Here is a 27,745-nt window from a genome sequence, read left to right on the forward strand (position 1 = left end):
GTGACCTGATTTGTTCTGTAGTCTTGTGCTCTGCGTTTCTGCGAAAATCAGTGCTCAAAAAACATTTTAGTTTTCCTTTAGAATTGAGAAACTCGTCCATTCTTGAATTTAATGAAAAATTACTATATTAAGGTACACTGCAAACAATCCAATTAAAAACGAAACCTTCGTGGCAGCTGGGGTGGCAGAAATTAAATATTTTTTATGTTTTTTTACCGTATTTCAAAAATGCATAAAACTGTAAAATTCTGACAGATTACCGGTTTTTAACAGTGTAGTAAGAAACTAGTAATAAGTAATAATAATAATACTTAACTGAGAATTATGAAAACAATAAATAAATAAATCTTGAGCGTAAAAACTTTAGAAAAAAACATTATGCTACACATAAATAATGTCACAAATCATATATCTCATTTATTAATTTAAGCACGAAATATTTATTTAAATATTTTTCAAATTCAAGATGACAGCAATATTGGTACGCGATTTACCCTCAAGGAATAATATTGTTTACTAATAATATGATACCCTTACATCCACCTGTCAAAACCTGCTTGTAACTTGCAGGTTGAATGATTTTTACAAATAACTATTCTAAAATTCATATTGAATTAAAAAACATACATCTCTTCCATCCCGACCATCATCTCCTGAGGGTCCACGTGGCCCCTCAGGACCCTCAGGGCCGGGTGGACCGGGGACTGGCTTGGGGTCCGGCTAAAGAAGGTCAAAGAAGACATGAACACAATGAGTGAAAGTGCATTTTAAATGTTTTAAATCTCTACTCATTATTTGCTTTAGCAAAAAAATACCTGTTTTCGGAATCAGTAAAAAAGTAAAAATACAATTTTTGTCTTAAAATTTGTAATTAATTTAACACAATAAGCAATAATAAAGAATTATTAGTTCTTAATATATATCTTAAACCATAAAAGAACCAAGTGTTCTGAAAAAAATCCCTAAATTACTTGAATAATTGTATTTTCTTATAAGATGGTAAAGTTAAATTGACTTAAGACATTTTAACGTCTTAACAATAAATAAAAAAGTATGAAAGTAGTTTACCTTGTACTGTTGATTATTTACAGCACATCATATTAGCTCTTTTAAATTAGCAAGAACAAAATGTTTCATATTAATGCTTTAGTTCCTCTTTCAAATCATGTTTTGTTTGCAGTAAGTACAGCCGGTAGCCATTTCAGCAACAAAGCATTGTAGCAGATTATTTGCATAAAAATAATAACGATACATTAATTGATTAAAAAAGGAAAACGATTGGTAAATTGAAAAAATCAAATACCTCAGCATTGGCAAACATCTGAAGAAGCAAGAGAAAGAGAATAAAGATTATTGTAGAGTTAGTGAAAACAAAACCCTTCACCAAAAAGCTTTAGAGAAAGTGCACCTGTAGATGGCGCCACAACATGCGGCCCGTGACAGCACCCCGCCCGGCCTACTCATCCCAACCAAGCAGAAGCATACAAATTGACACTAAAATGTCAATCGATTAGCGGCAAAGTGGCTTGTGAGGTCTTCTGAGGCGACTAGCATAGCTAGCACTACTGCTAACACGTGAACATTTGCATTCTGAGTGACTTAGCGTTCTAACTTTAAAGCAGGGCTCCAGACTGTGAACAAATGGTCCAGCTTTCGATACAGCGAGAGCTCGCCCATGTCCGACCTGCAAATTTCTTCTAGTTGTTATTTCATGTTCAAAGACGAGAACGCGAGCCCGCCACCAAAGGCTGTGTGTGATAGTCAACTGCGGGTCACTGTTGTTTCCCGCTGGCGTTGTGGACTCGCACAATCCAGGTTGTTATTGACAAGTTTACACACAAAACCTGAGCGCATTACTAAAAAAACTACAAAAAATGCATTGTTATTTGTTAATTGACTTTTCCAGGTTCCTATTAAAAACACATTTTCAAGCACAATTGTTTAGTTTTGCTCAAACAAGGAATGAGTCAAAAGTCATTTAGAAACATTGATTTCGTAAACTGTAAAAGCCGTTGCACATTGAGTCCGAAATTTGCGTCCGAAATTTCCGCACGTTAAAAGATAAATAAACGCCTTCAAGTTGTGTCAATCACATTTACACACTGCCCCCGATATTTTTGTCCGTTATAAAAAGATTTGGACTGGGTTCGATTTTCTGCATTTTTCGCATCCGTAGCAAGCATTTTGAGAGGTGTTTTGACAATCCAGAGACACCGTACAAACGAGCGCCAAATACGAAAACGACGCATACGAAAATTTCGGACTGTATGTGCAAAGACCTTAAAAGAGTTAGGGTCTTCAAAAACACACAGCTGAGTCTGTTTCTGTGTTTCTGTTCACATACTTTGCACAAATAAGTAGGCCTACTCTTTTGTTATGAGAAAATAGCAAAGAGTATGCAGGTACTGGGACAAACTGTGCAGCCTACCGGATGTGACCTAGACGACATTGTGATGTTAACAATCACACTCATCAAAAATACAACTTTAAAAACACTTTTTAATAGAGTTTAATCTATTATTTTGGTGTAGCGTCACTAAACTACTCCATCCGTATAGGCTACTTTTAGGATGACAATTTTAACATACTACTGCGATTCGGAACACACTAATTCTAATTTTAAAACCTATGTGGGACAAATAGGGTTGTAATATTGATGTATTACGTATCATATACAAAGTATCTTGACATGATGTCTGTTCAATCTTATTGGTCGAACTGCCAACATTTGACCTTCGTCAACACACAAATTGTTTTAAAGTTTTGTTTGTTTAATTGTGTGCTATTATTATTGCTTTAGGAAGTTCTTATGGTTTAACTTTCTTCGTCTCTTTCTTCATTTGAATTTTGTGTTAAAACTAAAAAGCTTCATTTTTCAGTGACAGATCAGTTTGTGTTAATTTATACATAGAAGGTTCCTTAAGGCAGTGGTTCTCAAACTTTTTTGTTGTGAGGCCCCGTTTGTGTAGAGTGCATTGCTTAGCGGCCCCCCAAATAAAGACTTATAATCTTAAACTTAAAATTTTAATTAAACCAAGAAAATATTCAGTTAAACAATGCTAAAACATAAATTCTTTTGGTTGGAGCCGTTGTTTCTCTGATGTTTGATTTCACAAAATTTATGATAAATATCTATATTTCTAAAATGCCACAAAATCTGTGGCCCCCCTGGAACCATCTTGGGGCCCCCCAGGAGGCCACGGCCCCCAGTTTGAGAACCTCTGCCTTAAGGTAAACCTTAAATGTTGTCAATTTTGTTTTAACAAAATAACAAATGTTGTAGAAAAAAATCATGTTTTGAAATAAATCTGTTATTTGAATTTTTGTGTCTTTTTTACATTTTGTTTAAAATATTGTAATACAATCGTAATTGTGAACCCAGCTTTGTTTATTGAAGTGCTTAGTGCATCATTACACCCCTAAACTGGGTGAATTGGGTCGCAGCCTGTGATTGGTCAATTTCTCGTACAGTATGGTTCACATTGTGGTTACCTCAGAAACAGGAAGTTCATTGCAGCTTTCCCTCTGAGCTCTCTTTGGATCGCAGTGAATCAGCATCCACTGCAGCTCAAACTATACAACACAAAACAAACACACATTAGTGCAGGAGAAAATCTTCTTTACTGTCTTTACTGCATTCCTGGGTGGCAAAAACACTTCTGATCAATAATGATATTTAAAACTATATGTTTAAATAATAACGTGTTCATAGTTCCCCTGAGCACAAGTCTGTTTTACTGTATGATTTTCATTAATCCGATCTTATATTTTACTGTGAGGTGTGATTGGCAGCACTATCAGATCTGTTTTTATCCGGCGCTCTGACAGCAGGTGACACGGTGTTGAGGTTCTGCTGTCTGGCAGTTACAAAGATGGATGGTACCACTCATATGAGCGCGTGCCAACGACTGACAGTCACATTTATCACAGGTACAGACTATAACAGGCTGGAATGGATGTGATTGACAGGTACAGGGTGGCAGTAACATTGATCACATAAAGCTGGACATCCTATAGACGCAGTCCACAGAAAATCAATGCAAACTGGCTTGACTGTGGTCCAAGAAAGGTAATGAATGAACGTCTTACAAAACTGTTAATGTACACAAATCTGCATATCAATATTTTCTTAGAAAAGTCTAAATTTATATTATTTCAATAATATTTCAATATTATTCAAATAAAGCCTGCTCCATAAGATGGAAAAATCTTGAATGATCTAAGGTAAACTTCAAAATTTCAATTATTTCTCCTAGACGTCAATGAGAATAAATGGTGAGCAAATAGAAACTTTTACTTCAGTCTCATCTGCGTCTCCGATATTTCTCCAGAGCAAAAATGACAAGAAATCTCACGATGTCTCTGTCATTTGAGTTTCTGAAGAGATCTTAACAATGTGTCAAACTGAGCTCAGATTTGTCAAGTCTGAAATCAAAAGTCAATATTATTGAAGATCTCAATCAGAATTATTATAGTTTTGATTTTAGTTTTATTCATATTTTTATTTTTAGTTTAACTTTAGTTAAAGTTTTAGCAATTTTGGTATATGCTTTTGTCATTCTATATAATTAATTTGTTCATATTTTATGTTGCTATATAAGATTAATTAATTTATATTTTAGTTTTATTTTAGGTTTTGTTTATTATTATACTTTTAGTGCTTTAAACTTATTTCAGTTTATTTTTAAGGCAACGTTTCAATTTTGATTTCTGAACTTTAATTTTTAGTTGAGTATTTTATTTGATTTCAATGAACAGTAACGTTTTCAAAGTCTTTAAAGAGCCACCCCCATAGCAACAAAATTTTCCTTTGGGTTAAAAAAGTTAGGTTAAGGATTGTTTATGAACAACACATTAACAAAAGAGACTCTGTTGATTCTTACCACCACAGAGGTGTTGGGGTCAGAATCCAGCCGTCCAATCAGAGTGTCTCCCTCCGTGTTGACGTAGCCTTTCCTCTTGATGGGTTTCTGGTCCACAGGCTGACAGTCGACATACAGGGTCACCAGTTCCTTCTCCACGCCAACCATCACCTTGTGCCACTTGGTGTTGAAGAGAACGGACAGGCCTTGAAACGTGACGGTCTGGAGGTCTCCTTCCATAGTGGTGAGAAAGAACTCCAGGGCCTGCTGGTCTCCATTGAGACGCATGCCAGCCTGCTTAAAACCGTCCTCATCCACCACCTGCCAGATGTTCCACACCTTGTTCACGGTGTTCTTTATCATGCGGAAGGTGGTCATGAAGGAATATTCGTCGGGGAAGCCCCTCGGAAAGTTCAACCTGGTGTGATATGAATAGAGATCTATTAAACATACCTGCATTTACATTTTTGCTTTTCTTAGTTTTAATTTCTAAGCTTTACAAAAGTTTAATTTTTGTTAAATTTCAATAAATCTAAAAGTTTAATAACGAACTAGAAATATAATTTCTCAATTAAAACAATACAATTCATAATAATTAAAATAACTCATAATTTTGACCAAAGTTATAATTTTGATAAAGATGATGAAATTATTTCTCCTTTTAAAGTGTTCAGTGTGGCAAACCATTTCTCAAGATTTAAAGTAATTTATATTATATATATATATATATATGTATATATATATATATATATACTGTATATATACGAATATTCATTATTTTTTATATTTTATTCCATTTTTATATTCTTACCTTCTGTATAAATATTCATACACTGTAAAAAGAATGTAAGTTTACAGAATTTTTCTCAAATCAAAATTACAGAAAGACCGCAAATTTACAAGAAAAACAGGAAAATATATATTTTTGTAATTTTACAAGAAAAAGCGATTATTTCTGGTATATTTCAGTCACTCCGGCTGAACAAAACAAAAATGTAATGTAATGTAATTCTAATGAAGTCATCAGAAAGCAGGTTTTTGTATTAAAGCTTTAGTCTACTGCTCAAAATAGCAATTCCATCTCCATCTTCATTAAGGAAACATCCTGGCTTTACAAACACAAAGCATCTTTTCATAGTTTTCCTCTGATTCATGAATGACAAATGGATCAGAGCCAAGTGGACCTTCATCTTCAAAGCTTTAGCTTGTGAGTTGTTTCAAAGAGACGTGTCGGGCTTTCATTGCAATGTTAACCAAACAGACCCTGTCTGGGGACCATCTGAGAATCAATTACCTTATCCGGCCGGACACGGACCCTCTCCGGGTGTGACCCCGCGTGGCGCTTTACGGGCAGAGACGCTCCGCAGGAGACTGAAGCTACAGCGCCCTTTAACCAGCTTGTAAATGGATGAAGGCAAAGCCATAAATATGAAGTTTCCTGTTGGCTAGTAAACTTAATGCAGGCCAATCTCACTCTCAAGAATTGACTTTCTCTAGTTTCATTTTTTCAGTCTCTGTTTTTTCTCACGTTCTCTGAGGGGAAGCTAAAACGGAAATTATAGGACTTCAAAGACGAACAGATAGTTAAAGATGAGTTCTCGTGGTTGGCAATCGAACAAAAAAGCTGGGTTGTTTGAACCAGTATGGACAATCACAACCGTTGGGTTTAAATGAGTCTATATGTTGGGTTGTTTGAAGTCATAATGCAATCCATGGTTTGGTTCAACATGGACATCATTTGAATCAACATTATTTTAAGTATATACATGTAACTGTTTTCCGCACCGTACAATTTGTTTATTGTATTCACTGAAATTAATTTATCCAAGTACTTATGAGGCCATTTGAGTGATTTTCCTTTTGAATTTGTCAAAAATAAGTGCATAAAATGAATGACTATGTGTGAATACAGATACAAGACTTTCAGATATCACCATAGCATCTCTGATTCAATATGAACTTCTCTAAAAAAGAAAATTCAGCCATTATTTGTATGTAAGTGAAATCCGCTTTCGCTCAGGTGAGGTTTGGGCGCGGGGGCTTATCATTGCGTTTTTCTATAATGATACAGTTTTGTATCATTTACATTGTATAAATTCAAATTTTGGGTTTTATTTGTATTTATTAATTTGCCTTCTATTTTGTCTTAACATATCTACATATCTTAAAATATGCAATTACCATTGTTTTGTCTCAAGGTGCACACCAGTACTGTTTACATCTAACGCATTTTAATAAAAGCGACCTAAAAATCCTAATTTAACTAAGGCATAGTCCCGTTTTAAACTAAGCCTTTTCTGTTCAAACGGGGCCAAGTATTTATAAAGTTTTATTTGTTTACAGTACGATATATAGTGAAACACTATTGTTTACTGTATAACACAGCATGGAGTAAAATTATATACACAAAGAAGAAAGAAATCTGAAAAACTTTTTAAAAAAGGAAAATGATAGGATTTAGAAAATTAAGGTTAAGAAAGTAGTATGCAATAGAGCTACAATACAATAGTTAAATTACAGCCACAATAAAATAGAATAACAACAAATAAGCAAAGAAATATGAAAGAATTCATATGAATAAGCCAACACATAAAATCCTTGCAAATGATTGTTATTATTTTTACAGCTAGTTACGTACAAGCTTACAACTAGACTTAATACACATCTGGTTTAACAGCGCAGATATTTGAAGATAACTATCGTTCCCAAGCGCTGAGGTTTAACACAAGAACATCCGTCGCTTATCTACGAGACTATGAGTTTGCAATAAGCACACACAAGTTGGGACGAGTCCAGAACATTACAGTAATAGCTCTTTTAGTTAAAAGTGGAGACGGTTAGGGATCAAGCGTCTCTTTCTCTTCACATTACAATTTTACAAAAGGTTTGAGAGATAGACAACAGCTGAGCAGAAATGAGAGCGATGTGTTTGGGTATGCGGTGTTCTGCTATGTGTGTGCTTTATTAGAAGCTGTTTAGGGTTGCTAACACCTGTGTCTCACCTTTAATAATCGAACACCTGAAACAGGATCATCACATATGTCAACATAGTCGCATGCGCGTGTGTGTGTGTGTGTGTGTGTGTGTGTGTGTGTGTGCGATATTTTTAGCTCCGGCAGTCTTTCTGAATCATGTATTGATTTGAGTGCACTTTTGTGCAGTTGTTGTACCTCGGGTCAGCACATAAACACATTCACACGTTGTCTGTTTCGTGAGGGATGATGATGGGCTTTATAATCACCTGGTTGGAATTTGGAAGTTGGCCTCTCGGTCGAGTCTGTACGCCACCTGCAGGGGAGTCGAACCTTCGACCTTTCGGACACCCCTCATGGGAATGACATCTAACTGAAACTGAGTGATCAGATCGAACCCTGCAACACACAAACACGCTTTTATCAGCATAACATTCTAACAACAAAGAATTGGATCTGGTTAGAAATATGTCGACCAAACATTTCTGAGTCTGATTAGAAAGTGGACATCTAGGTTGAATGAATTGAATATTGTTTTATATTTATCTTTATTATTGTTATTATGGTACGATTCTTTTAAAATGGTCCCAAATTATACAAAAACATTTATTAGCATTCCTTTAAGATTGCTCAAAACACTTTATGTAAATGCAATGCAATACAGTTTTTTAAAGATTTATCTACATACTGCATGCACCAAAAATGTCCACCATGTCTTTCATAAAAACAAGAATCTCGACTGTAGATTTTATTTGAGTCGAGCCTGTAAAACATGCTTACTCTCAGTTTCCAGTTTGCAAAGCGCAGCACATGTTTGTCATTTGAGGTTGCACCCTCCGCATTATTGGTTAAAAGCAAAGCAGTCGCAACCAATTAAGATCTTGCTGAGCAAGAAGTGTTCGGCCAGCCAGAGACCAAAGTTTTATTTGCCTCATTTGAGATCTGAAGATGTCTTAAAACAAGGCAACCGGTGGCTTCAGCATCTTTACTTAATAAAAACAAACAGCTTTGTACCAGAGTCGTACAACTGCATACAGCGAACTATTAACAGCATATTTATTGGCAAACAATGTCTTAATGATTTCTGGTGTGTGTTTTTATATGATTATGCAGAAATAGCAGATTATAGTGAAATATTTATAGTAATGCTCATTAAAACTGCTCTACTAATAACCATGAGAGCTTTCCACATATACAGTATGGTATTTGTATACGTATAATGCATTTTGCATCATGCAACATCAACATTCTTGCATGCATACACACATAAACACACACACACAGTTTTTTTACCTGGAAGGTCATCTTGTCCGTTCCTCATGGTCGGGCACACAGTGTCGCCATCTAATCTGTTCAAATCCAGCTCTGAAAAAAATGTGTAAGTGACATGAGTGTACAGTAACTTTAGGTCAGCCGTGACATCACAAGAGATTACTGTAAGATTGTTTCTGGGTAAAACTGTATCCGTCACATTTCTTTTTACTGAAAACTATCATATTTAAATATACAAATTAATTTTTTGTCAATAAAATATTGCAAAAAAAATCAGTGCTTTTTAAAAAACAAACAAAAACAAAACTGTAAAGAAATAGGAAATGGGGCACATTTCAGCTTAAAATGAAAAAAGAGAGAAAAGACATTTTGATTTATCATTTTCCAAAATTGATATGTTAATGTAAAAATGTGTCGAATTAAAGGGAATAGTTCACCTTAATTATGTCATTATTTACACGCCCTCTTGTCATTTCAAACCTCTATGACTTTCTTTCTTCTGTAGAACGCACAAGAAATTATTTTGAAAAATGTTTGTAATGTAAAACTGTGGGTCTCCATTGACTTGCATTGGTTTTGGGTCCATACAATAGAAGTCAATGGGGACCGACGGTTTTTGGTTATCGACATTTTTCAAAATATCTTCTTTTGTGTTCTGCAGAAGAAAGCAAATCACACACACACAGGTTCAAAATGACAACAGGGTGAGTAAATGATGACAGAATTAAAATTTTGAAGGTCAACTATCCCTTCAAAGCCCCAAAATCAAGGGAATAAACATAACCATGTTTTGCTTGATTATGAAAAGCACAGCTTCGGAGAATGTTTTTGATGCAGAAGCGTAAACAATGCCAAAATCTGAGGATTTATTTTCTTTAACCAAAATTTTACAGGATGTTTTTGCCACCAATTTATTTATCATTGAACATCATTTAGCCGAGCATGCTCAGGTAGGCGCTGGATGTTATACATTTGTCATAATTACAGTAAGATAACATTTTTAGGATTTATGGATTTAAGTGTACGTGTGTGTGTGTGGGGGCCTGCAGGAGAGCTTTCAGGAGGTCAGACTGACAAATATTGTAATCTGTATTTATTTTATTAATTTAATGTAAGCAGCTGATGGGAAATCAAATGTGCTCATCGGTCATCATATTAACGTGCTGTCTTTTCTCAAATGTCTTTTCTGTGAAGCTGCTTTGCAACATTGCAAAAAGCATTATAGAAATAAATCTGAATCGAATGGTACATATATATCACGGTGGAATGTTATTAGTCAGTACATTTTCTAAGGGTTTTGCTCTGTGAGATGAGAGACCAAAACTGCAGCACTCAGAATAAGAGAGCGGGGAATTGTGAAATCATAGCCTGAGGTAAAAGATGGGGGGGGAGTATTGGGGCTGACGCAGCAGTTTGCACAGGTACAGTGTGACATCTGGAACTTTTTGAAAGCATGAAATAAACAACCATGTAGCAGTGTAAAATAAAGACATTCCCTATGTTTTATAGCGCTGTTTACCCCGGGGAGTCACGTGAGACGGTTTTAAACCCTCATATCCTCCTGTGTCATTTTAAAACCACCCATTAGTGCGAACGAGGGACTAAGCGGGCGGTGAATGTGCATGCGTGCCGTCTTGCAGGAACACGTGTTTGTTTATACGTGCCCGCAGAAATGCTTACGCCACCGCTATAGTAAAGTGTGGAAGGTTCGGGCAGGACCACACACTGATGTCTAACCAAAAAAACACAGAGGAAACATTCACGTAACACCATATAAAATCACAGCTATCATCTCCAGTAAGTCAAGAAGCCGCTACTATTCAACTTGGACTTTTTTAAGGAAGGCGGAGCTTGTCAGCATCACCGTCTTCGAACTCCACGAGGCTGCTCATTTGCATAAAGTTTTGCTTTGTCATTGCAAATATTTTAGTTGTGACAAAGCCGACAAGAATCACACACGAAGTGTAGACAGTTTTGTTAATAATAACAGACTCGTTGAGTACTAGTTTTAGACAGTGATGGTTCGGACCTGTCAATCATCAAGCATAAGTGGTCACATAATAAAGAGTCCCTATTCCATTCCATTTCAAAATATTCAGATAATAAAATAATGGCCATTTTAAACGTGTCTAGTTTTTTAAAGTATTTTAATTGTGTGTTTTATTACATGTATCAGATACAAACAAGGTGTAAAAAGGATGCTATTCTGCGGATGAACAAACACGAACATCTGAAGAGTTTCAAACACCTTCTTAAAAGAGATACTCACGAGCAAAAGCTGGTGCACACAGCAGCGTGAAGAGAATCATGTGCGTTAAACATCCGTCAAACAATGTCTGCAGCCACACCCGGCTCCTGAGAGAGAGAGAGAGAGAGAGAGAGAGAGAGAGAGAGAGAGAGAGAGAGAGAGAGAGAGATTTAAGGCTTGTCACAGAAAAATCTTTCTTCACAGCAAGACAGAAGACAACTGACTGCGCTGAGACAGGAAGAAATACAGAACAATATGAAGAAAGAAAGACTTAATTTCAGCAACCCTAAATCTATCTGCTGTCCAGCATCGTGTGTGTGTGTGTGTGTGTGTGTGTGTGTGTGTGTGTGTGTGTGTGTGTGTGTGTGTGTGTGTGTGTGTTGTTTTAAATTGGCCAGAGAGCCGCAGGAAGATGTTGTGCTATACTGAAGTGTCATTCTTCCGAAATAATGGTGAACTGACACACACCCTGTCACCCCTATTAATTCATCCATCCATGTTGAGTCTAAATTTAATCCTGTGGTGACACGAATTTGTGACACGAATTTCCCCCTTTTTCGTGTCACCCAGCACGACTTTCAGTCGAACATATTTTAATGCACATTATCTTTCATATGTATAAATATATCAACGCAATCTGATGGGAATTCATACCTATTTTTCAAGGTGGCTCATTTGTGTGAATTCCTGTTTCCTAGATCTCATTCGTATTTTTGTAATTATTTGACTTCGTCCCTGTGACGTCAGGTTTATGGGCGGGGTTAGAATAGCAATTTATCGTTGCTGTGCCAACTCGTTAAACTCACGTTTTTAGACAAATTAGCCTTTGCTGCTGTGATTTTAGGGTTTGGGGTGAGGTAAGGTGTTGGTTAGGCACCACCCAAAATATGTTCTTCTTTTGATATTAGGTAATAAATATATAAATGTACATACACACGTGGTCTGTGTATTGAAATTCGTGCTGAGTGACACGGGAAAAAGTCGTGCTGTGGGACACGAAAACAATGGGGAAATTCATATCCGTGAACACGAATCAATAGATTCCAAATCTCGTGCCTATGCCACGAACTGCCTCGAGACTGGGTTGTGTCTCACAGTGCAGATTAAAGACGAGCTAATCAAAATATATTTTGGGGAGAATGTCATAGAAATGTCCCTTTACATGACAGGTGTCATTGGAAATCACACTTGTCTCTGTGCCAGTCCAAGACTTGAATGTGAATGTGGCCCACGCATGCTGGCCAATTAGAAATCGTGGAGGCTCTGCCTGTCAATCACGCCTGTAACACCACAGAATGTTCATCCAAGTATGTCCGATGTGTGTATATCATAAAATCAAATCCATATGAGTTACGGATGGAAAGCAGTTATTGGGAAATTCTTTAAAAAATAAGCAAGATATTTGCCTTTTTAATATTTTTGGAGACCGAAAATTAGAAACTGCACGGATTTCTATGCTGCAAACTGAACCATTCATAGACTTTTTGTGTCTTCCTATTTGATTTACAGTATTAATTTCATATAGTTTTACCGCATCCATGTCAAAACAAAACAAAACTGGTGGTACAATGTATACATTTGGAATCATTCCCATGAGAATCCTCACATACTGTACATCCTCTCTGTCTCTCTCTTTTCTCTCAAAGCCTGTCTCGTTATCCACCATAAACAGCTTTGATTTGCAAGCAATTGTTCTATTATGTGAAAAACAACATCTTGTATTTTTCACTGGCAGACGATGTTGTGAATCAGAGCCTCTCTGCTTTAAAACATGCTTTGGACATCTTATCGTGACTAAAACAACACCAGAATGAACCACTGGTGTAGATGTGAGTTTTAAGAGAGATGTGCAACTTAGATCTGTGACGTTTCACAGCCCCAGAAACATTTAGATATGCAAATGAGCTCACATTACATTAAAATACTAGTTTACTAGAATCATGTGAACGGTGTCTGTCGCGTATCTGGCGGTGGTTTGGAGTGCCATTATATCACCAGTCCGAACCCTCGAAAGTGCCCCCTACAGGAGGACAAGGCATTACAAAACACATATCTCTGACTGTAAGATCTGATTGGATAAACCAAATTTAAAGCTTCAATTGCTAAATCCATACATCAGTTGAATCTGATATGCATGTGTTGAAATTTCTCCAATACAACACCAACTCGGTCGCTCAATACAACAGACATTAGCGTTTCAAACCCTATTTAAAAGCTTCGAAAAAAGAAGGATAGTGTAAAACAGCTCGACTCCTCAGCTGTTTAAGACGACAGACTCCTGAATGAGCATCTACAAGTGTTTTGACAGACCATTTCTAGACATTAAAACTGTTGTTAATGAAACTGTGCAAATCTTTCACATTTCCTTTTCATGGCTGATGTTTAAATTGATTTAGATCGAAGGTACAGTTCATGCACTTTCCTGATACTATGGTATTCTCTAAAATGCCTTTTGATATTTCGCCCCAAAATCAAAATATAAGGTTTGTTTTAAAAAATATGAAGCTTATTTTTAGGAACATAACATTTGGAATTGACTTCCATTTGACAGAAATGTTCAATGTAAATACCATGGTATGTGATCATAATTCAAAATACTGTATCATAATGTATAGAATGCCACAGTTCTTTACTGTTAGGCAGTTCTCTCTCTCTCTCTCTCTCTTTCAGATCAGATTAGTAGGCGGGGTTTCTAAATCTTGGATATCCTCTTGATGACACAGTGATAATCCATGCGTAGGGAAAATCTCCACCCACTCACATCCCTCATGAGTCACAGACTGCAGATTATTATATCAGAGAGATTTTAGTTGAACATGAGAGCAGAACAGTCAAAATGACCAACAAAATAAATTCAATGCGAGTCATTGACTATGAGCTCTGAAGCTGACGTCTAAACCCCATCGAAAACAAACGAAATCTTCAATGAGATACCATGGTAAATCCATAGTACAGTTCATAAATATAACAATTATTCAGTCGTTCATACATCCACAAGTATATAAACATAATTTTCATGATTTTTCCAGGCCTCTCTGTCTTTTGTGGAAATTATCATCTGATATGAGAATTATTGCACTATGGTATTGCCACGACTATTGAAGATTATGGTCATGTATAACTTTTCGCATTGAAACGTCTACTGTAGAATGTCATCATATTTATGTCAGAGCATGACGTTCCTTTGCTAAGCAACTGCTGTTTTTCAAAGGAAACAGACTGCTGTCTTTCATCCAGATGTTGAGGGAAGTTCCTCCCCAACGTTTATGTAAACTATAATTACAAAGATGCTTTATCAAAACTCCAGTCATACAGAGACACTTTGAAATTCCTCTTTCACAGACAACACCTGATTTAAAGAGCAGAACTGGGAGTCCTTAAAGAACCCTAGTAAAACATAGTTTTAATGGACAAGCTACCATAAAAAGTAAATGATTTTGAACATTTACAATGGTAAAAAGCATCACCTGGCTATAGATTTTTGCTATTAGAACTAGGAAATGCAAATGAACATCCTATTCAAAAACCATGTAATATGTAAATTGTGCAATGTTTATATTCAACAAATGCATTAAAATTTTAGAGTTTTTTTTACAAATGTGCATCAGTTTACTTGAGAATGGAAATCCATTCATGTAGTGTTTTAAGAATGAGGCCCGATGATTTTAATATGCAATGCGCTGCACTAGGAGTGCATTTACTTGCTTTCATACGACGTTGTGTTTACTGGAAACTGTTGATCTAAATCTTCAACTGCAAGAGTCTGTATTGATGCCAGACCCAGGAAAATGCTGATGAGACTGAATTTATGTTTTAAACAAGTACTTAAAATCTAAAGAAACTAAACAAAGGATGAAATTAGCTTGTCAGACAGATGCTAAACACAAAAAGATCAGGGAATTGGAAAAGAAACAGTTTGGAAACAATGTTTTAAACACTCAACAAAAGGCAAAATGAATTGAAAATAACCCAAAGTTAGTTTTAACAAAGCTCAGGAAGAAGATAAGAAAACAGTTTCACCGTCTCCTCTTAAGATGCTCTTCTGTGGGTGGTTAAGATCTTACCTGCTCAGGCTGAGGTGAGGAGCCATGTTTGTGTCCCTCAAAGGGGATGTGAGAGTCTGAATGGATGGAGAAGTTCGGTCCCTTGGCCAAGAGATGTGTCGTCACCCTCCAGTTCGTCTCTAGCAATGCCCACGGACCTCTCTGCCTGAAGACGACCTGTGCCAAACTTTGGGCACACATTAAGGGTTTTTTTGCGAGGGCGACCTGGCTTTGTTTCTGGCGCCCTATTGGCTTGGAGAGCTCTGAGGGGTGGTGCCACGGTTTTTACGACTGATGTTTAAGAGAGATGTTGAGCCTCAGGCGTTGCGAGCACCTCGTTTCATTTTTTGCACAAGAGCTAATAACACACGTCGAGCGGCGCTTATTCCGCTAATAGGGTCTCCTGCTGCAGGGAGTCGTGTAATTCACAAAGAACTGTATGTTCATGAGCGTAGGTTCATGTCGTAGTAAACAGATTAAAACATCACACCTGGTTGATAAGCATTATCTATGAATCAAACTTCTTATTTGATGGGAAATGGGCTAGTCTCACAATAGTCCCACATGCCGGTGGAGAAGTTGCTGAAAAAAATGTAGAAAAGATCTTTTGCAGCAATAAATCCAATGTTTTCCCATTGTATGTGGCAAAAGTTTGACTTTTAAACTTTTCTTTTATGGCTAAAATGAGCCAAATGTCATTCTAAACCTTTAAAGAATTTGTATGTTTATACGGTAAAGTCTGAAGTTTGTTCTGTACTGTGTATTGGCTCATACGGTAAACAGAAAAGTAGACTATATTTAACATCCGAGTCTAAAGATAGCCTTTGGGCAAAAAAAGTCGATAGAAAAATATAATTATAAAGCCGCTGGTAAGTTGATGTGTTGACTTGCTCGAGTGTTCTCGCTATAAAGGTCTTGGCTTCCAGCTTCGTTCTCCTCAGAGGAGAATTCTGTGAAAAGAAATATTAATGACATCAAACCAGGACTATGAAAGCAACTTGCGTCGACTACATTGGCTTCTCTCACATCAAATGTGATGTAATTTACACCTTAACAAGAGGATCGCTGTAGGGCTCAGACAAAATTTCAACTTACATATACTTAAAGTATCTTCATCTTCACAAGATTAAAGTTTTGGGCTTTGCATGTTGTAAAAGAATATAAAGAAGATGCATTCTTCAACATTCTGTCTTTTTTAAATGATTTTTGAAAGCATGTATCATGTCACATCTGGCTGGCCTGTCATTAAATTTAGGGACCAGGCAAAAGTTGTGAATGTGCTCCATTTACAGACAGCAAGTGAGTAGAAAATAATTACAGAAAGAAAAAATGTGTTGCTTAGTACTATTGTGCAATATACACTAAACACTACTATTGTTTTTACTTAAAAAAAACAAGTTGAAATTGCTTAACTTAATTTGCAACCCAGTCTCAAGGCAGTTCGTGGCATAGACACGAAATTTGGAATCTATTTATTCGTGTTCATGGACACGCCCATTTTTTTAATGTCACTCAGCACGACTTTCTCTTCGTGTCACTCAGCACGACTTTCAATACACAGACTGCGTGTGTATTTACATTTATAACCCGAAATCAAAAGAAGTCGTACATATTTTAGGTGGTGGCTAACCAACACCTTACTTCACCCCAAACCCAGAAATCACAGCTGCAAAGGCTAATTTTGCTAAAAACGCGAGTTTCATGAGGTGGCAAAGCAACGATAAATGGCTCTGCTAACCCCGCCCCTAAACCTAACGTCACAGGGGAAAAGTCAAATTGTAACAAAACATATCAATGAGATCGTAGGAAATTGGATTTCACACGACTGAGCCACCTTGTAAAATCAGATTGCGTTGATATATATTTATACACATGAACGATATCGCATATTAAAATACATTAAATTGAAAGTCGTGGTGGGTGACACGAAAAAAAGGGGAAATTCGTGTCAGTAAACAAGAATGAATAGATTACAGTTCGCGACAATGTCACGAATTCCCGTGAGACTGTTGCAATTTGATGAGTTGGAATAATTTCTAAGGACAAAAATGACATTTACCTGTAATATTTTTGCATTTTTCAAAAATATTGTGTTGTGTAAAATGTTTACATTTTTTGATGCTCTCCTGACATTAAAAAATATATACATTATAAATCTCAATAAATCTGTAAATATATCAGAGTGGTTCTAATGATGCGGAAATTAAACATTTTACTAAACTTTTGGCAGTCCAATCAAATAATGAAATTAAATGATTCCTTTACAAAAGATATTAAAATCACACTTGACAATACTTGCATCCAGAGGCGTATTAAGACCTCATGGTGCCCCTGGGCAACAGCCCCAGAGGTGCCCCCCCATCAACCCACACGCAAGAATCCACTCATTAAAAGATGTATATATTAAAAGATTTTATAAGAATGAAACTCAGCAATTTACAATATACTATTTTACAAGAATTATACATTAACATGACACTTTTGTAGAATATAACACAAAAACAACTCTTTTCCATTAAGTATCTTTAACAATTAGGCCTACTGTAGTTAAGGGGCACCTGCTTTCTGTTGTAATGTTACATTTCAGGTTTTGATGTGGCACGCACAACATTTACACCTGTTAAAAAAATGTTAGTGATTTTTTTAACAGGTGTAAATGTTGTGCGTGCCACAAAATGGGGGTACAGGGACACACACACACGCGCACACACACACACACACACACACACACACACACACACACACACACACACACACACGCACACACACACTATAGTTTGCATGTATGTATTCACATTAGGGGGACAATGGAACAATGTACAGATTTTCAGGACATTGGGACTTTAATTCACCAAAGTGGCATTCACCAGATTACAATGTATAGCAAGGTTATTAGGTATATGTATAGCAATGAAACGTTATTGTTACTATTATAACTGCTATACAGCTATTCAAACGCTCTATTTAAGCACAGTATGTGTATATTCTTCTTACTAAACGATCACATAAGTACTAAGATAAAAGTGTACACCACTAAAAAGGACACATATGAATTGATTGCTATAGTGAAGACACCGACCGTTCTTCACTTTCACTTTAAAACCCAGGTTTGGATCTTCAATAGTGGCCTTACCTCCACGTACTATTATTAGCATACATTATCGGCACTATAACATCTTATTTCTGACGCATGCCATGTATATATACCTTTATTAATCAGTGCTAATCCCCGCATTTTTAGGCTCCGCTACAACAATGCGCTCTGCATCGTTCCCGCTTCAATCTGTTTGAAGATTAATTGTAGGCTACACGAAAGACGACTCGCCTAATAGCAGTCACTTGTGATTGGCTGAATGTTAATTCACTCAAATCTATGTAACTAACCAGATAACATGGCGGGAATTTTGGCGTAGGTGTGTCGAAAAAGTGCGGAGGACAGAACCATTTTATCTGAAAGTGGGGGTATTCCCGCACATGGTGCCACGCCTATTTAGCGCAGATGCGTGACTTAAGTCTTAAAAAACAAGTGCTTATGTACATTTATAAAAATATATATATATTGTATTGCGGGTTTATTTGGTGCCCCTAAAGTCTTGGTGCCCCTGAGCACTTGCCCAATTGCCCATATGGTTAATCCGCCTCTGCTTGCATCACACTGAAAATGGAAGGTCACATCGAGCACATTGCATTGTGGGATTCATTACTCCACATGGTGTTCTCTGGTTGGGCTGCAGTATTACAGTATGAATTCAAAGCTCAGACTGGGAGAATCTGAGGACGAATGGAGAGACACACAGAATTCTATTAAGATTATGCAGCCTCTCTGACCTTCTCAATACTTGATATTTCCTGTGTTCAGATAAAATCAGGAAGTTGCCTGTCCACGACCAGATGGTCCAGAGTTTAGATAAGCTCATAACACACTCTGCACACCTGCAGAGTCTGTTGGCAGTCTGAAACATGCTGCGTTATTGGGAAACCAACACCCATAAAAGCTTTTAAAGAAACACGCACAAGGATGTACGCAAGATACGCACCACACCGCATAGAAGGTGCAGACCCCTATACGATCATTTTCCAAAACACACCTGCATAAATTATATGCACAATACACACCGTGTGTTTAAACAAGCATCAGTGTGGATGCAAAGAATGATGGGTAACATAAGCATTCTGATTATGAGTTGAAGACGTACTTTAATACAGTACTTACTTGAATTGGTATTACTGCAGCTGTGGGTAGTTAAACTCAAAGCCTCAAATCTAATGTCTAAAAAAGTAGCTACATGAGCAAGTTGTCTTATATAACCAGTCTATTGACTGCGGCAAATGACCAAAGACGTTTGCGTCTTAAGATGGTCAAGAACCGCCCACCTCGATAGGAAGAGCTGTATGACTGACATGTGATGTGACCAATCACAGTTCATAAAGTACACAGAGAGAGAGAGAAAAAAACATTTTTGCAATGATGATTGAAACTTAAAAAAAAGATTTAATATGGTCATACTCATTTGTCATTTACAAAACATATCAAAAGTTATGCGCACTCACAAAGAAAAGCTTTTTTTTTTTTTTTACCTAATTCAGCACTATTTGAGCAAACTTTCACTTTAAGAAACGTACACGTTGATAGGTTAATGTAATACAAATAAAGCTAGAAGTACTATAGACCACACATTTGTTTTCCCTGATCGTGTGTAAAGTTAAATTCTTTCGCATTTAAGACGCTGACGTAAGTTAATTCGTACACACCGTGCGTCTGCACAAAGACCGATTTATCGCCCAACATTATCATTCATCCACCTCGAAGGATAAAGAGAGAGTGTGTGTGTGTGTGTGAGAGAGAGAGAGAGAGAGAGAGAGAGAGAGAGAGAGAGAGAGAGAGAGAGAGAGAGAGAGAGGACAAACGAGTGGCGCAGCAGCACTTAGGCGGATTGGACATTATCTCTGGAGGTGGGCTAACGCAGCGCGCCGCCGCAGAGCGCGCGGGACCTGAATGATCGCCATGGCAACACCAGCAGCAGCCTCCTCAGCATCAGCACCAGCAGAAACCGCGAGCCGCTCATGCCCGTATCAACACCGAGACCTGCCGTTGTCTCTTTCATAAAACACACTCACAACTTAATGACATAGGATCAAAGCGAGTGCGCGGATCAAGTCTCCGGGGTCGCGCAGCAGCGTCGTCGCGAGGGCAGGTAAGAATATGAACATTAATCGTCTTTGTTTCATTGTTCGCCCGTGTTTGCCTCTCAGATCGACCGTGGACTGGCTGGTTTGGCTTGATTTGATCGTTGCTTGAGCTAGGAATATATCTGTAAATCCCTGTTGTGGTCATATTGGATGCGTATTCTGCCAATGCAACACCGGCCATCTGGCTCTCGTCAGTTTAACATAGTCTCAGCAATGCATTTCTATTAAACAAACACATCAGATCATATTATAAACAGCAGAGAGACCACAGACCCTGGTGCTGGAGGACATTGATTGATGTTGTGGATATAAGCAGTACACTGCGTGCTAGACGCCGGATTAGATCTGATTTGATTTTGCTCAAGGGACACTCATTTGCTTTCTGTTATCAAATAGGTAAGTGGCATGCTCACTGTCAGAAAGGTTACGTGTAGTTGGTAATATCATAAACTGGGTTGTGTCAACCTGAAACGTACATACATGAGTCATAATATGGATTGTGTGCAACTGATGACACATTCTAAGTAGAAAACTCTTGAAGGAAGCTAATTTCTGTTGTGGAATGAAATGTTCTTGCAGAACATAACAAAACCACTGGAATTTGACCATGGTTTCACTCTCCTTCCCCCCCCCAAAAAAAATGTTACAGTGCATTGGTCAGATTCAAATATTAACTACAGAATAATTTTATGTGATGAAATGTTGTGATGTCACATTCAAGTAGCATTCAAACTCACCTTTCGGTGAAGGTCAATAAATCTGACATGCACAGCGGTCGCTGCGCGAGCCAGGCTGCGGATCTATTTTTCAAAACATGCCTCGCGCACAAGGAAACTAAATATCCTGCTCGTGACATTTGACTCAGGCTGGCATTTACAGGCCGCTGTAAAATCCGGAATAATCTGTTCTGTAAATTGATGACCGAGGGCTTGTGACATTCAAATGCAAACTTGCGATTCCCAAGAGGACCCGGACACTTCTCGATGCATCTGACGGACACGGCCCAGGCCTGTCAGAGGACGTCAAATACCCCAGACACCAACACACTGTTATCGATGAAGCAGCAGATTTTCCGGCAGACTTCCCGATCGGCCAGGTCTGTCTACACCGCTCGAGGCGGAATGACCTTCTGGGAATGTTGGCCGAAAGCGCTAACGGTTATCTTAACTCTCATAGATGATCTTGACAAATCTAGACAGTCCTAGAATACTCAGACCGCCTGCTGTCTACAGAATCAATTCATACATGATGTGCTGATTGATTTCATTGCGAGGTTTGAATAATTCAGACTTTCTGAATGTTTCTATGGGGCTATGAAGACCAAATAAGGGTAAAGGCTTCTTTAAAAATTCATGTTAAACTAATACAGTCTTCTAAACAGGCAGAGCATGAGACAGCAACACATCTCATATATCTGAATCAAGGTATGAATTAAAACATGTTGGCATTTTAAAGATCAAATATGTTTTGTTTCGGCTTTGAATGTGTTGCACCAAAGCAGAAAAGTTTTTTGCTGTCACCGAGGACAGACAAATTACTTGTTGCCGGAAACCTGCTGTGCTCCACTTGGTAAGGGGCATGGAGTAAAACTGTGACCAAACCACGTGTGGCATGTCACGGCAACACGCGATGAACTCTTTTCCAGAGTTTATGACCATACACAATCAGACTTCGATTTTGTGTGACTTGTTCACAGTAAAAGGTCTAAAGTACTGGTGCCTGATATATAAACACAATCTTCCATGCATGTACAGTATATTAAAGAACAGTGTACATATGTGCACACCCTGCAAACACACATGACTTTGCATGTGCACACTTTAAGAATGATATCTGTTTTATATAAAAGGTTTATACACTTGGGTTGAAGCCAGATTTGAATGCAGTCATTCGGATAGCTGTATGTGATAACATCAGATAGCATGCGTACAGTATTTTCTCCCTGTGTGGATTTGTAACAGTTTGCATTCGGGCCGGTCTCATGTGGTCTTGTGACTCCCTCGTGTTCTCTATAATCTCTACACACTATCACATTGTTCCCGCAGGGTCAAGCGCATGCAGTATAAATCTTTTAAGAGCGCTGCAGGCTGCTACCAGAGATGTGCACGTCTGACCCAATACATGATTCCAGTAGCATAGACCCCTGATCAAACCACTGTCATTTCATTCGTCTCAGTATATGAACGCAAAATCACAGTTATTTTTGTAAGAGAGTTGGATGTAGTATACTGTGTGCAGTATGCAACACCTGCGTGAGCTTACATCTTAAAAGCATACTGCAGAAGATGCCGCGTCCAACTTGTTTTCCAGTGTGACAAGTGAGCTGGATGCGATTCTATAAGAGTTTCTTTCTCCAGTTATTATTTAATCAGCCGGAAGTTTACATCAAATGTTAATAAAAATTCAAATACAGTATATTACTATAACTATATTCTTTTCAAAGATGATTAAAGGGATAGTTCGCCCAAAAAAATAAAAAAAATATTTCATCAAAGAGTCATCTTTCATGTGGATTAAAACGCAAACAAAGATATTTTGATAAATGTGGTTTTGTGTCCTTACAATGGAAGTCAATGGGGACCAGTGTTGTTACCAACATTCTTCAAAATATCTTCTTTTGTGCTCTGCAGAAGAAAGAAAGTCATATATGTTTGGAATGAAGGTAAATGAATGATGGCAGAATTTGCATTTACATTTAAAAATGTAACATATACGTTTAAGAAAAATGTCCCCCACTTTTAACAAAAACATCATATGGCTATCGGCGTGAAAGTTAAAGGTCAAGAATCTTGTGTTTAAAAATGTAGTCACTTCTGAAAACACATTAAAACATCATTGATTATTGTAAAAATGTAATTCATAAAATGTATCACCTTGTTATTAACAGCGAATTAATCCTATGTTCACCACTACAAACATATTTGCTGACCCCAAAATCTATTTCTACTTTCACATGGGGGTCCGGATCACCACCCCACCTCAATTTGTGCACTAGAGCCCTTTGTTTGTCTTATAGACGCGTATAGTGTAGATCAGCCAGCCGCACATGACTCATGCTGTAATGGACAGAGTCATTTCAGTTCACAAATGCTGTAAGATCTAACAGTATGGTTCAATAGCTTAATTCACTGCCATTTAAAAGATCAAATAGAGCGCTCTGTGCCTGCTGACGCTGGCAGACTAAAATATTCTCTAAGCAAAATCAGCGGTTTTACTGCAATACGCTTTTCTATTTATTTATGGGTATGAACTTTGATTTCTTATCATAATTGATTTGTGATCTCATTCCAGCACCGGCTTAAAATAGTCCTCTTTTTTATAAGACTTAAAAATCATAGTATAATGGTTTGTTATCTGTTACCTGGGCTTTCGAAATGAACAGCACACATCAAATGAAACTTAAGTGTGTGATTTATCCACCAGGAGTCCACTTCACATGCCCCGATACAGACTGATAGAATAGATCTCAAATTCACACCAAATGACTGATCCAGTGTTGCTGTGTGGCACCACAGAGTCACAGTTTATGTGAGAGTCAACCAACAAATATAATTTATTAATCTAGAATATAAGAACATATTATAGCATTGAAAAGGTACCACACATTTGATTCTTAACTATCGAGACAAGTTCTAGAAGAACTGAGAAACTCTTTGAGTGCGATGAATTGTTCTCGTTGCTTAATCGTTCCACTTCGTGCAATCCAGGTTTCATTGGTTTCATTTTCGATGACCTTTTAATATAAACACATAGCCAAGCAGTTGTTCGCACAGGAAAACAGGCTTTTTTCAGGACCTATTCATGGAAAAAGCAATTCAAGTTTTGACAAACACACACTCAGATAGCGACACAGAATCTCACAGGCCAGAATGAAACCATAGATCACTCAAAGCAAACCCACCGCCTGCACGACTGATTAAACACGCACGTCGAGCAAGTATCTTGAGTTGGGTTTTATGATGCACACACACAGGAAGAGAGATGAAATACAGAATATTATTGAAAGTGAACCGTTTAAAATTCCACACAAACTTTTAATTAACAGCAAAAATAGTAACATTCAAACCGAGTTTATGTAGTTCACGCAGACTAAAAAACAAGAACTGCACAAACAGCACAACACTAGTATTGAGGTAAAATAAAGTCAAACTTCCACAAAAAGTAATATAAAATGTTTGCTTACCTTCACTCGAAATGCACTAGCGAAAGAAGTCCAGGTGATGTTGCTCACAATGCCAGAGATCAACCAACAATCCCATAATACACCTTGGGAGCGTAATGTTAGGCCCGCTTGGAAATGACTAAATGAAAGCTCGCTCAAAAAGTGCAGTGGAAACAATATTATTTTCAAAATTTACTACATTATTTAAATATGTTTAGATAAGTGTTACATTGTCTAAATATTACTTTTATCATCATTATCATTCAGGAAAAAAATGTGTCCTCAGATGGCAACTGACATACTTTGTCTTAATCTAAAACTTTAAGAAATGCTATAAAATGTGGTTGTGCATTATATCATAAATTACATTTTAGCAAGACTCAATGTTTCTCTATATTGCCACAAATGCTTTGAATTTGTCTTATGGCATGTTCACACCAAATGCCATTGCTTTGCTTGCTCTATATTACTCACGTGATTAGTTCGTTATATTTGCGCGAGTGACGCGTCGCGACTTGTCAAACAATAGGTGTCAATGAGCTCTTCGCACGAATTTCTCGCTCGGGGTTGACATTCTTCAACATGAGCGGAAGACGCGAGTAATACCGCAGTCACACTTGACTTTTCGTTCCATTGACTTCCATTCATACGCATGCGAATGCAACAGACCGGAAACGCAAGCCCGTCCAACGATATTTCGCATTTCGCTGCGTAGCAAAGTTCAAGTTTGGTGAACTCTGACCTGCGAATTCACATCAAAGCGTGACCTCTCGGTACAGAAATGTAAAAAATGGAGGAATCGCGCCCGCCCATTTTCGTACCACCGTCCGAACGATCTTCGCATGCTCAAAGTCAAGTCTGACCGCGACTTAAGGCGAATATCACGCGTTTGCATCATTCGCACCGCTCGATTCGCATCATTCGCATTGCCCGGCACGAGTTTGCGTCTTTGCACTGACTTTGTATGCAATTTACTTAATCGCAAATCGCTTAATTCGTATTTGGTGTGAGCCCCGGTTAGTGCACACGTCAACTAGACATTATACATTTTAAACAAATAAAAAACTAATAAAACTAATTCTGTTCTGTTCTTATGAATAAGTTTGTGTCTTTTGCTTTATTGGCTCACTTTATGCATTGGTATACATGATGCTTGTGTCAGAGGTCAGTGTTTCTCAGACCCGTCTCAGAGAGGCTTTCAGGATATTGACAGTGAAGCCAACAGGGTGGAACATTGTGTCAGTCAACATCTCTGTTTATTAATAGGAAACCGTCACACAGCAAAACACATCAGAAAAACGCACACACTTTCCCAGCGTTAAACAGGGACACACACTGTAATTGTGTTCTAGTTTTCTCTGTAAATAAGACAACGGCGGTTATTAATCAAACCCTGTACTACAGTACAGAAGGACGCCGATGTTTTCCTGCAGATTTATTTAAACAGATCACACCTAAACGTGTGAACACATCAAGACTCGGCAATGGTTGTAATTAATGCTGGTGTTGAGTTTCTTACAAGTATTCAAACAACAAAATACAAGAAAGAAATCAAAATCTGCACGTTCAAAATTGTTTATATTTACAGGCACAAGTGACCATCTGAGAACAGCAGGCATTCTTACTAGGCATTTTTGTCTTGTTTTTTGTAAAAATATCTAAAACTTCAATATGACAATTGACAAGAAAAGTGACCTATGATATTTAGTCTTGTTTTATGAAAAATGATATAAGAATTAAGTAAATTTATGGTAAAAACAAGCAAAAAAATCTGCCAATGGGGTAAGAGAAAAATAAACTTGAGTTTAGTTTGACCTTTTTCTCAAACACCTAATTGAAGTTTATTTTTCTCACCCCATTGGCAGATTTTTTTGCTTGTTTTTACCATAAACTTACTTCATTCTTATACTTTTCTCTTTAAAAAGAGATTAAATATCTTAGGTCACTTTTCTTGTCAAGAAAGTGCATCTTGATTTAAGAATGTTTAGATATTACAAAAATATACTACAAAACAGACAAAAACACTTCGTAAGAATGTCATTTTTTGCAGTGAGAAATGACGGAAACAGTTATCATTCCTCACAATTCGGTTTCGGTCGCATATTACAGCTTTCTGAGAGACCCTGGAGAAGTTGAAAAATGTCTCTTTGACTTTGATTTTAACCGCTCAACTTTGACCTCAGTAAGGTCACATGAATCTGACTGTAATGATGTAACATTAGAGGAAAACGATGAAGTGCACATTGTGTAAAAGGGTCAGTGCAGGGTCATGTTTGACTGCAGTGTTCTGTAAGGAAACAGATTTTCAACTTGAGCAGTTTGATTCGAGACGGTCTGCACTGTTCTCCCCCCAATGAAAGAGGAACATCTTTAAAATGCAAACTCGCTGGCAAGCTGTCACTGCAGTTTATCAGACAGATCTGATAAGAATACGCCTTAATACATCTTAATAAACCTGCAGGGGAAACGCATTTCCACATTATTGTATAATGTGTTTTATATATTGGCTGATTTTATTCATCTATTTTTTCTTCTTTTTTCCTTTAATTCTGTGTCATGATCACAATGAAGCTCCTAAATAGTTTTTAGCATACAATAGAAAATAAGGAAGAGTTGGTATAATCTGGCACAGAAAATAAAGTTTAAATTGAAAAATCAATAAACAGTGCAAGAGAAGAAGAGATTATACAGTAAATGCAGGAAAGAAGGTAGATACAGTATACTGATATTTGTAAAGCAGTATATATATTGGCCAATGTATAAACATATCATATCAATAATAGCACATACGATGTTTACATTTTCTTAATTTAAATGAACATTTATTTTACACAATATTTACTTACATTTCACACAAAAAATGTGTTAAAAAAATCTCGTTTTTATCTCGAAATATTTCGTGATTTTTATTTTTTACCATAAATTATCATTATTAGTCACTCTCCATGTTTTTCGCACCGTTTCGTCCTCAATGTCACTGGACTCTTGTCACATCG

General features: G+C 37.2%; 2 protein-coding genes across 2 annotated transcripts in view; one reads left to right on the top strand and one right to left on the bottom strand.

Annotated features, from left to right (window-relative positions):
* LOC130566780 (collagen alpha-1(IX) chain) overlaps positions 1-19,712 on the bottom strand; it is a 33,960-nt gene extending 14,248 nt beyond the window's left edge. Inside the window, exons 1-9 of the mRNA XM_057354546.1 lie at positions 19,611-19,712; positions 15,419-16,347; positions 11,376-11,461; positions 9,128-9,199; positions 8,104-8,233; positions 4,884-5,280; positions 3,493-3,573; positions 1,304-1,321; positions 628-720 (exon numbers count right to left, since the gene is read on the bottom strand). Of these exons, the coding sequence (XP_057210529.1) occupies positions 628-720; positions 1,304-1,321; positions 3,493-3,573; positions 4,884-5,280; positions 8,104-8,233; positions 9,128-9,199; positions 11,376-11,461; positions 15,419-15,444 (903 nt within the window). The 5' untranslated portion in view covers positions 15,445-16,347; positions 19,611-19,712. The remainder of the gene's footprint in view (positions 1-627; positions 721-1,303; positions 1,322-3,492; positions 3,574-4,883; positions 5,281-8,103; positions 8,234-9,127; positions 9,200-11,375; positions 11,462-15,418; positions 16,348-19,610) is intronic.
* A 579-nt stretch (positions 19,713-20,291) lies between these two features.
* Positions 20,292-27,745, top strand: part of fam135b (family with sequence similarity 135 member B) — a 37,875-nt gene continuing 30,421 nt past the window's right edge. The window contains exon 1 of the mRNA XM_057354542.1: positions 20,292-20,592. The gene's annotated coding sequence lies outside the window, so the exon portion shown is untranslated. The remainder of the gene's footprint in view (positions 20,593-27,745) is intronic.

Source organism: Triplophysa rosa, linkage group LG16 (genome assembly GCF_024868665.1).
Source record: "Triplophysa rosa linkage group LG16, Trosa_1v2, whole genome shotgun sequence".
NCBI classification, from domain to species: Eukaryota; Metazoa; Chordata; class Actinopteri; order Cypriniformes; family Nemacheilidae; genus Triplophysa; species Triplophysa rosa.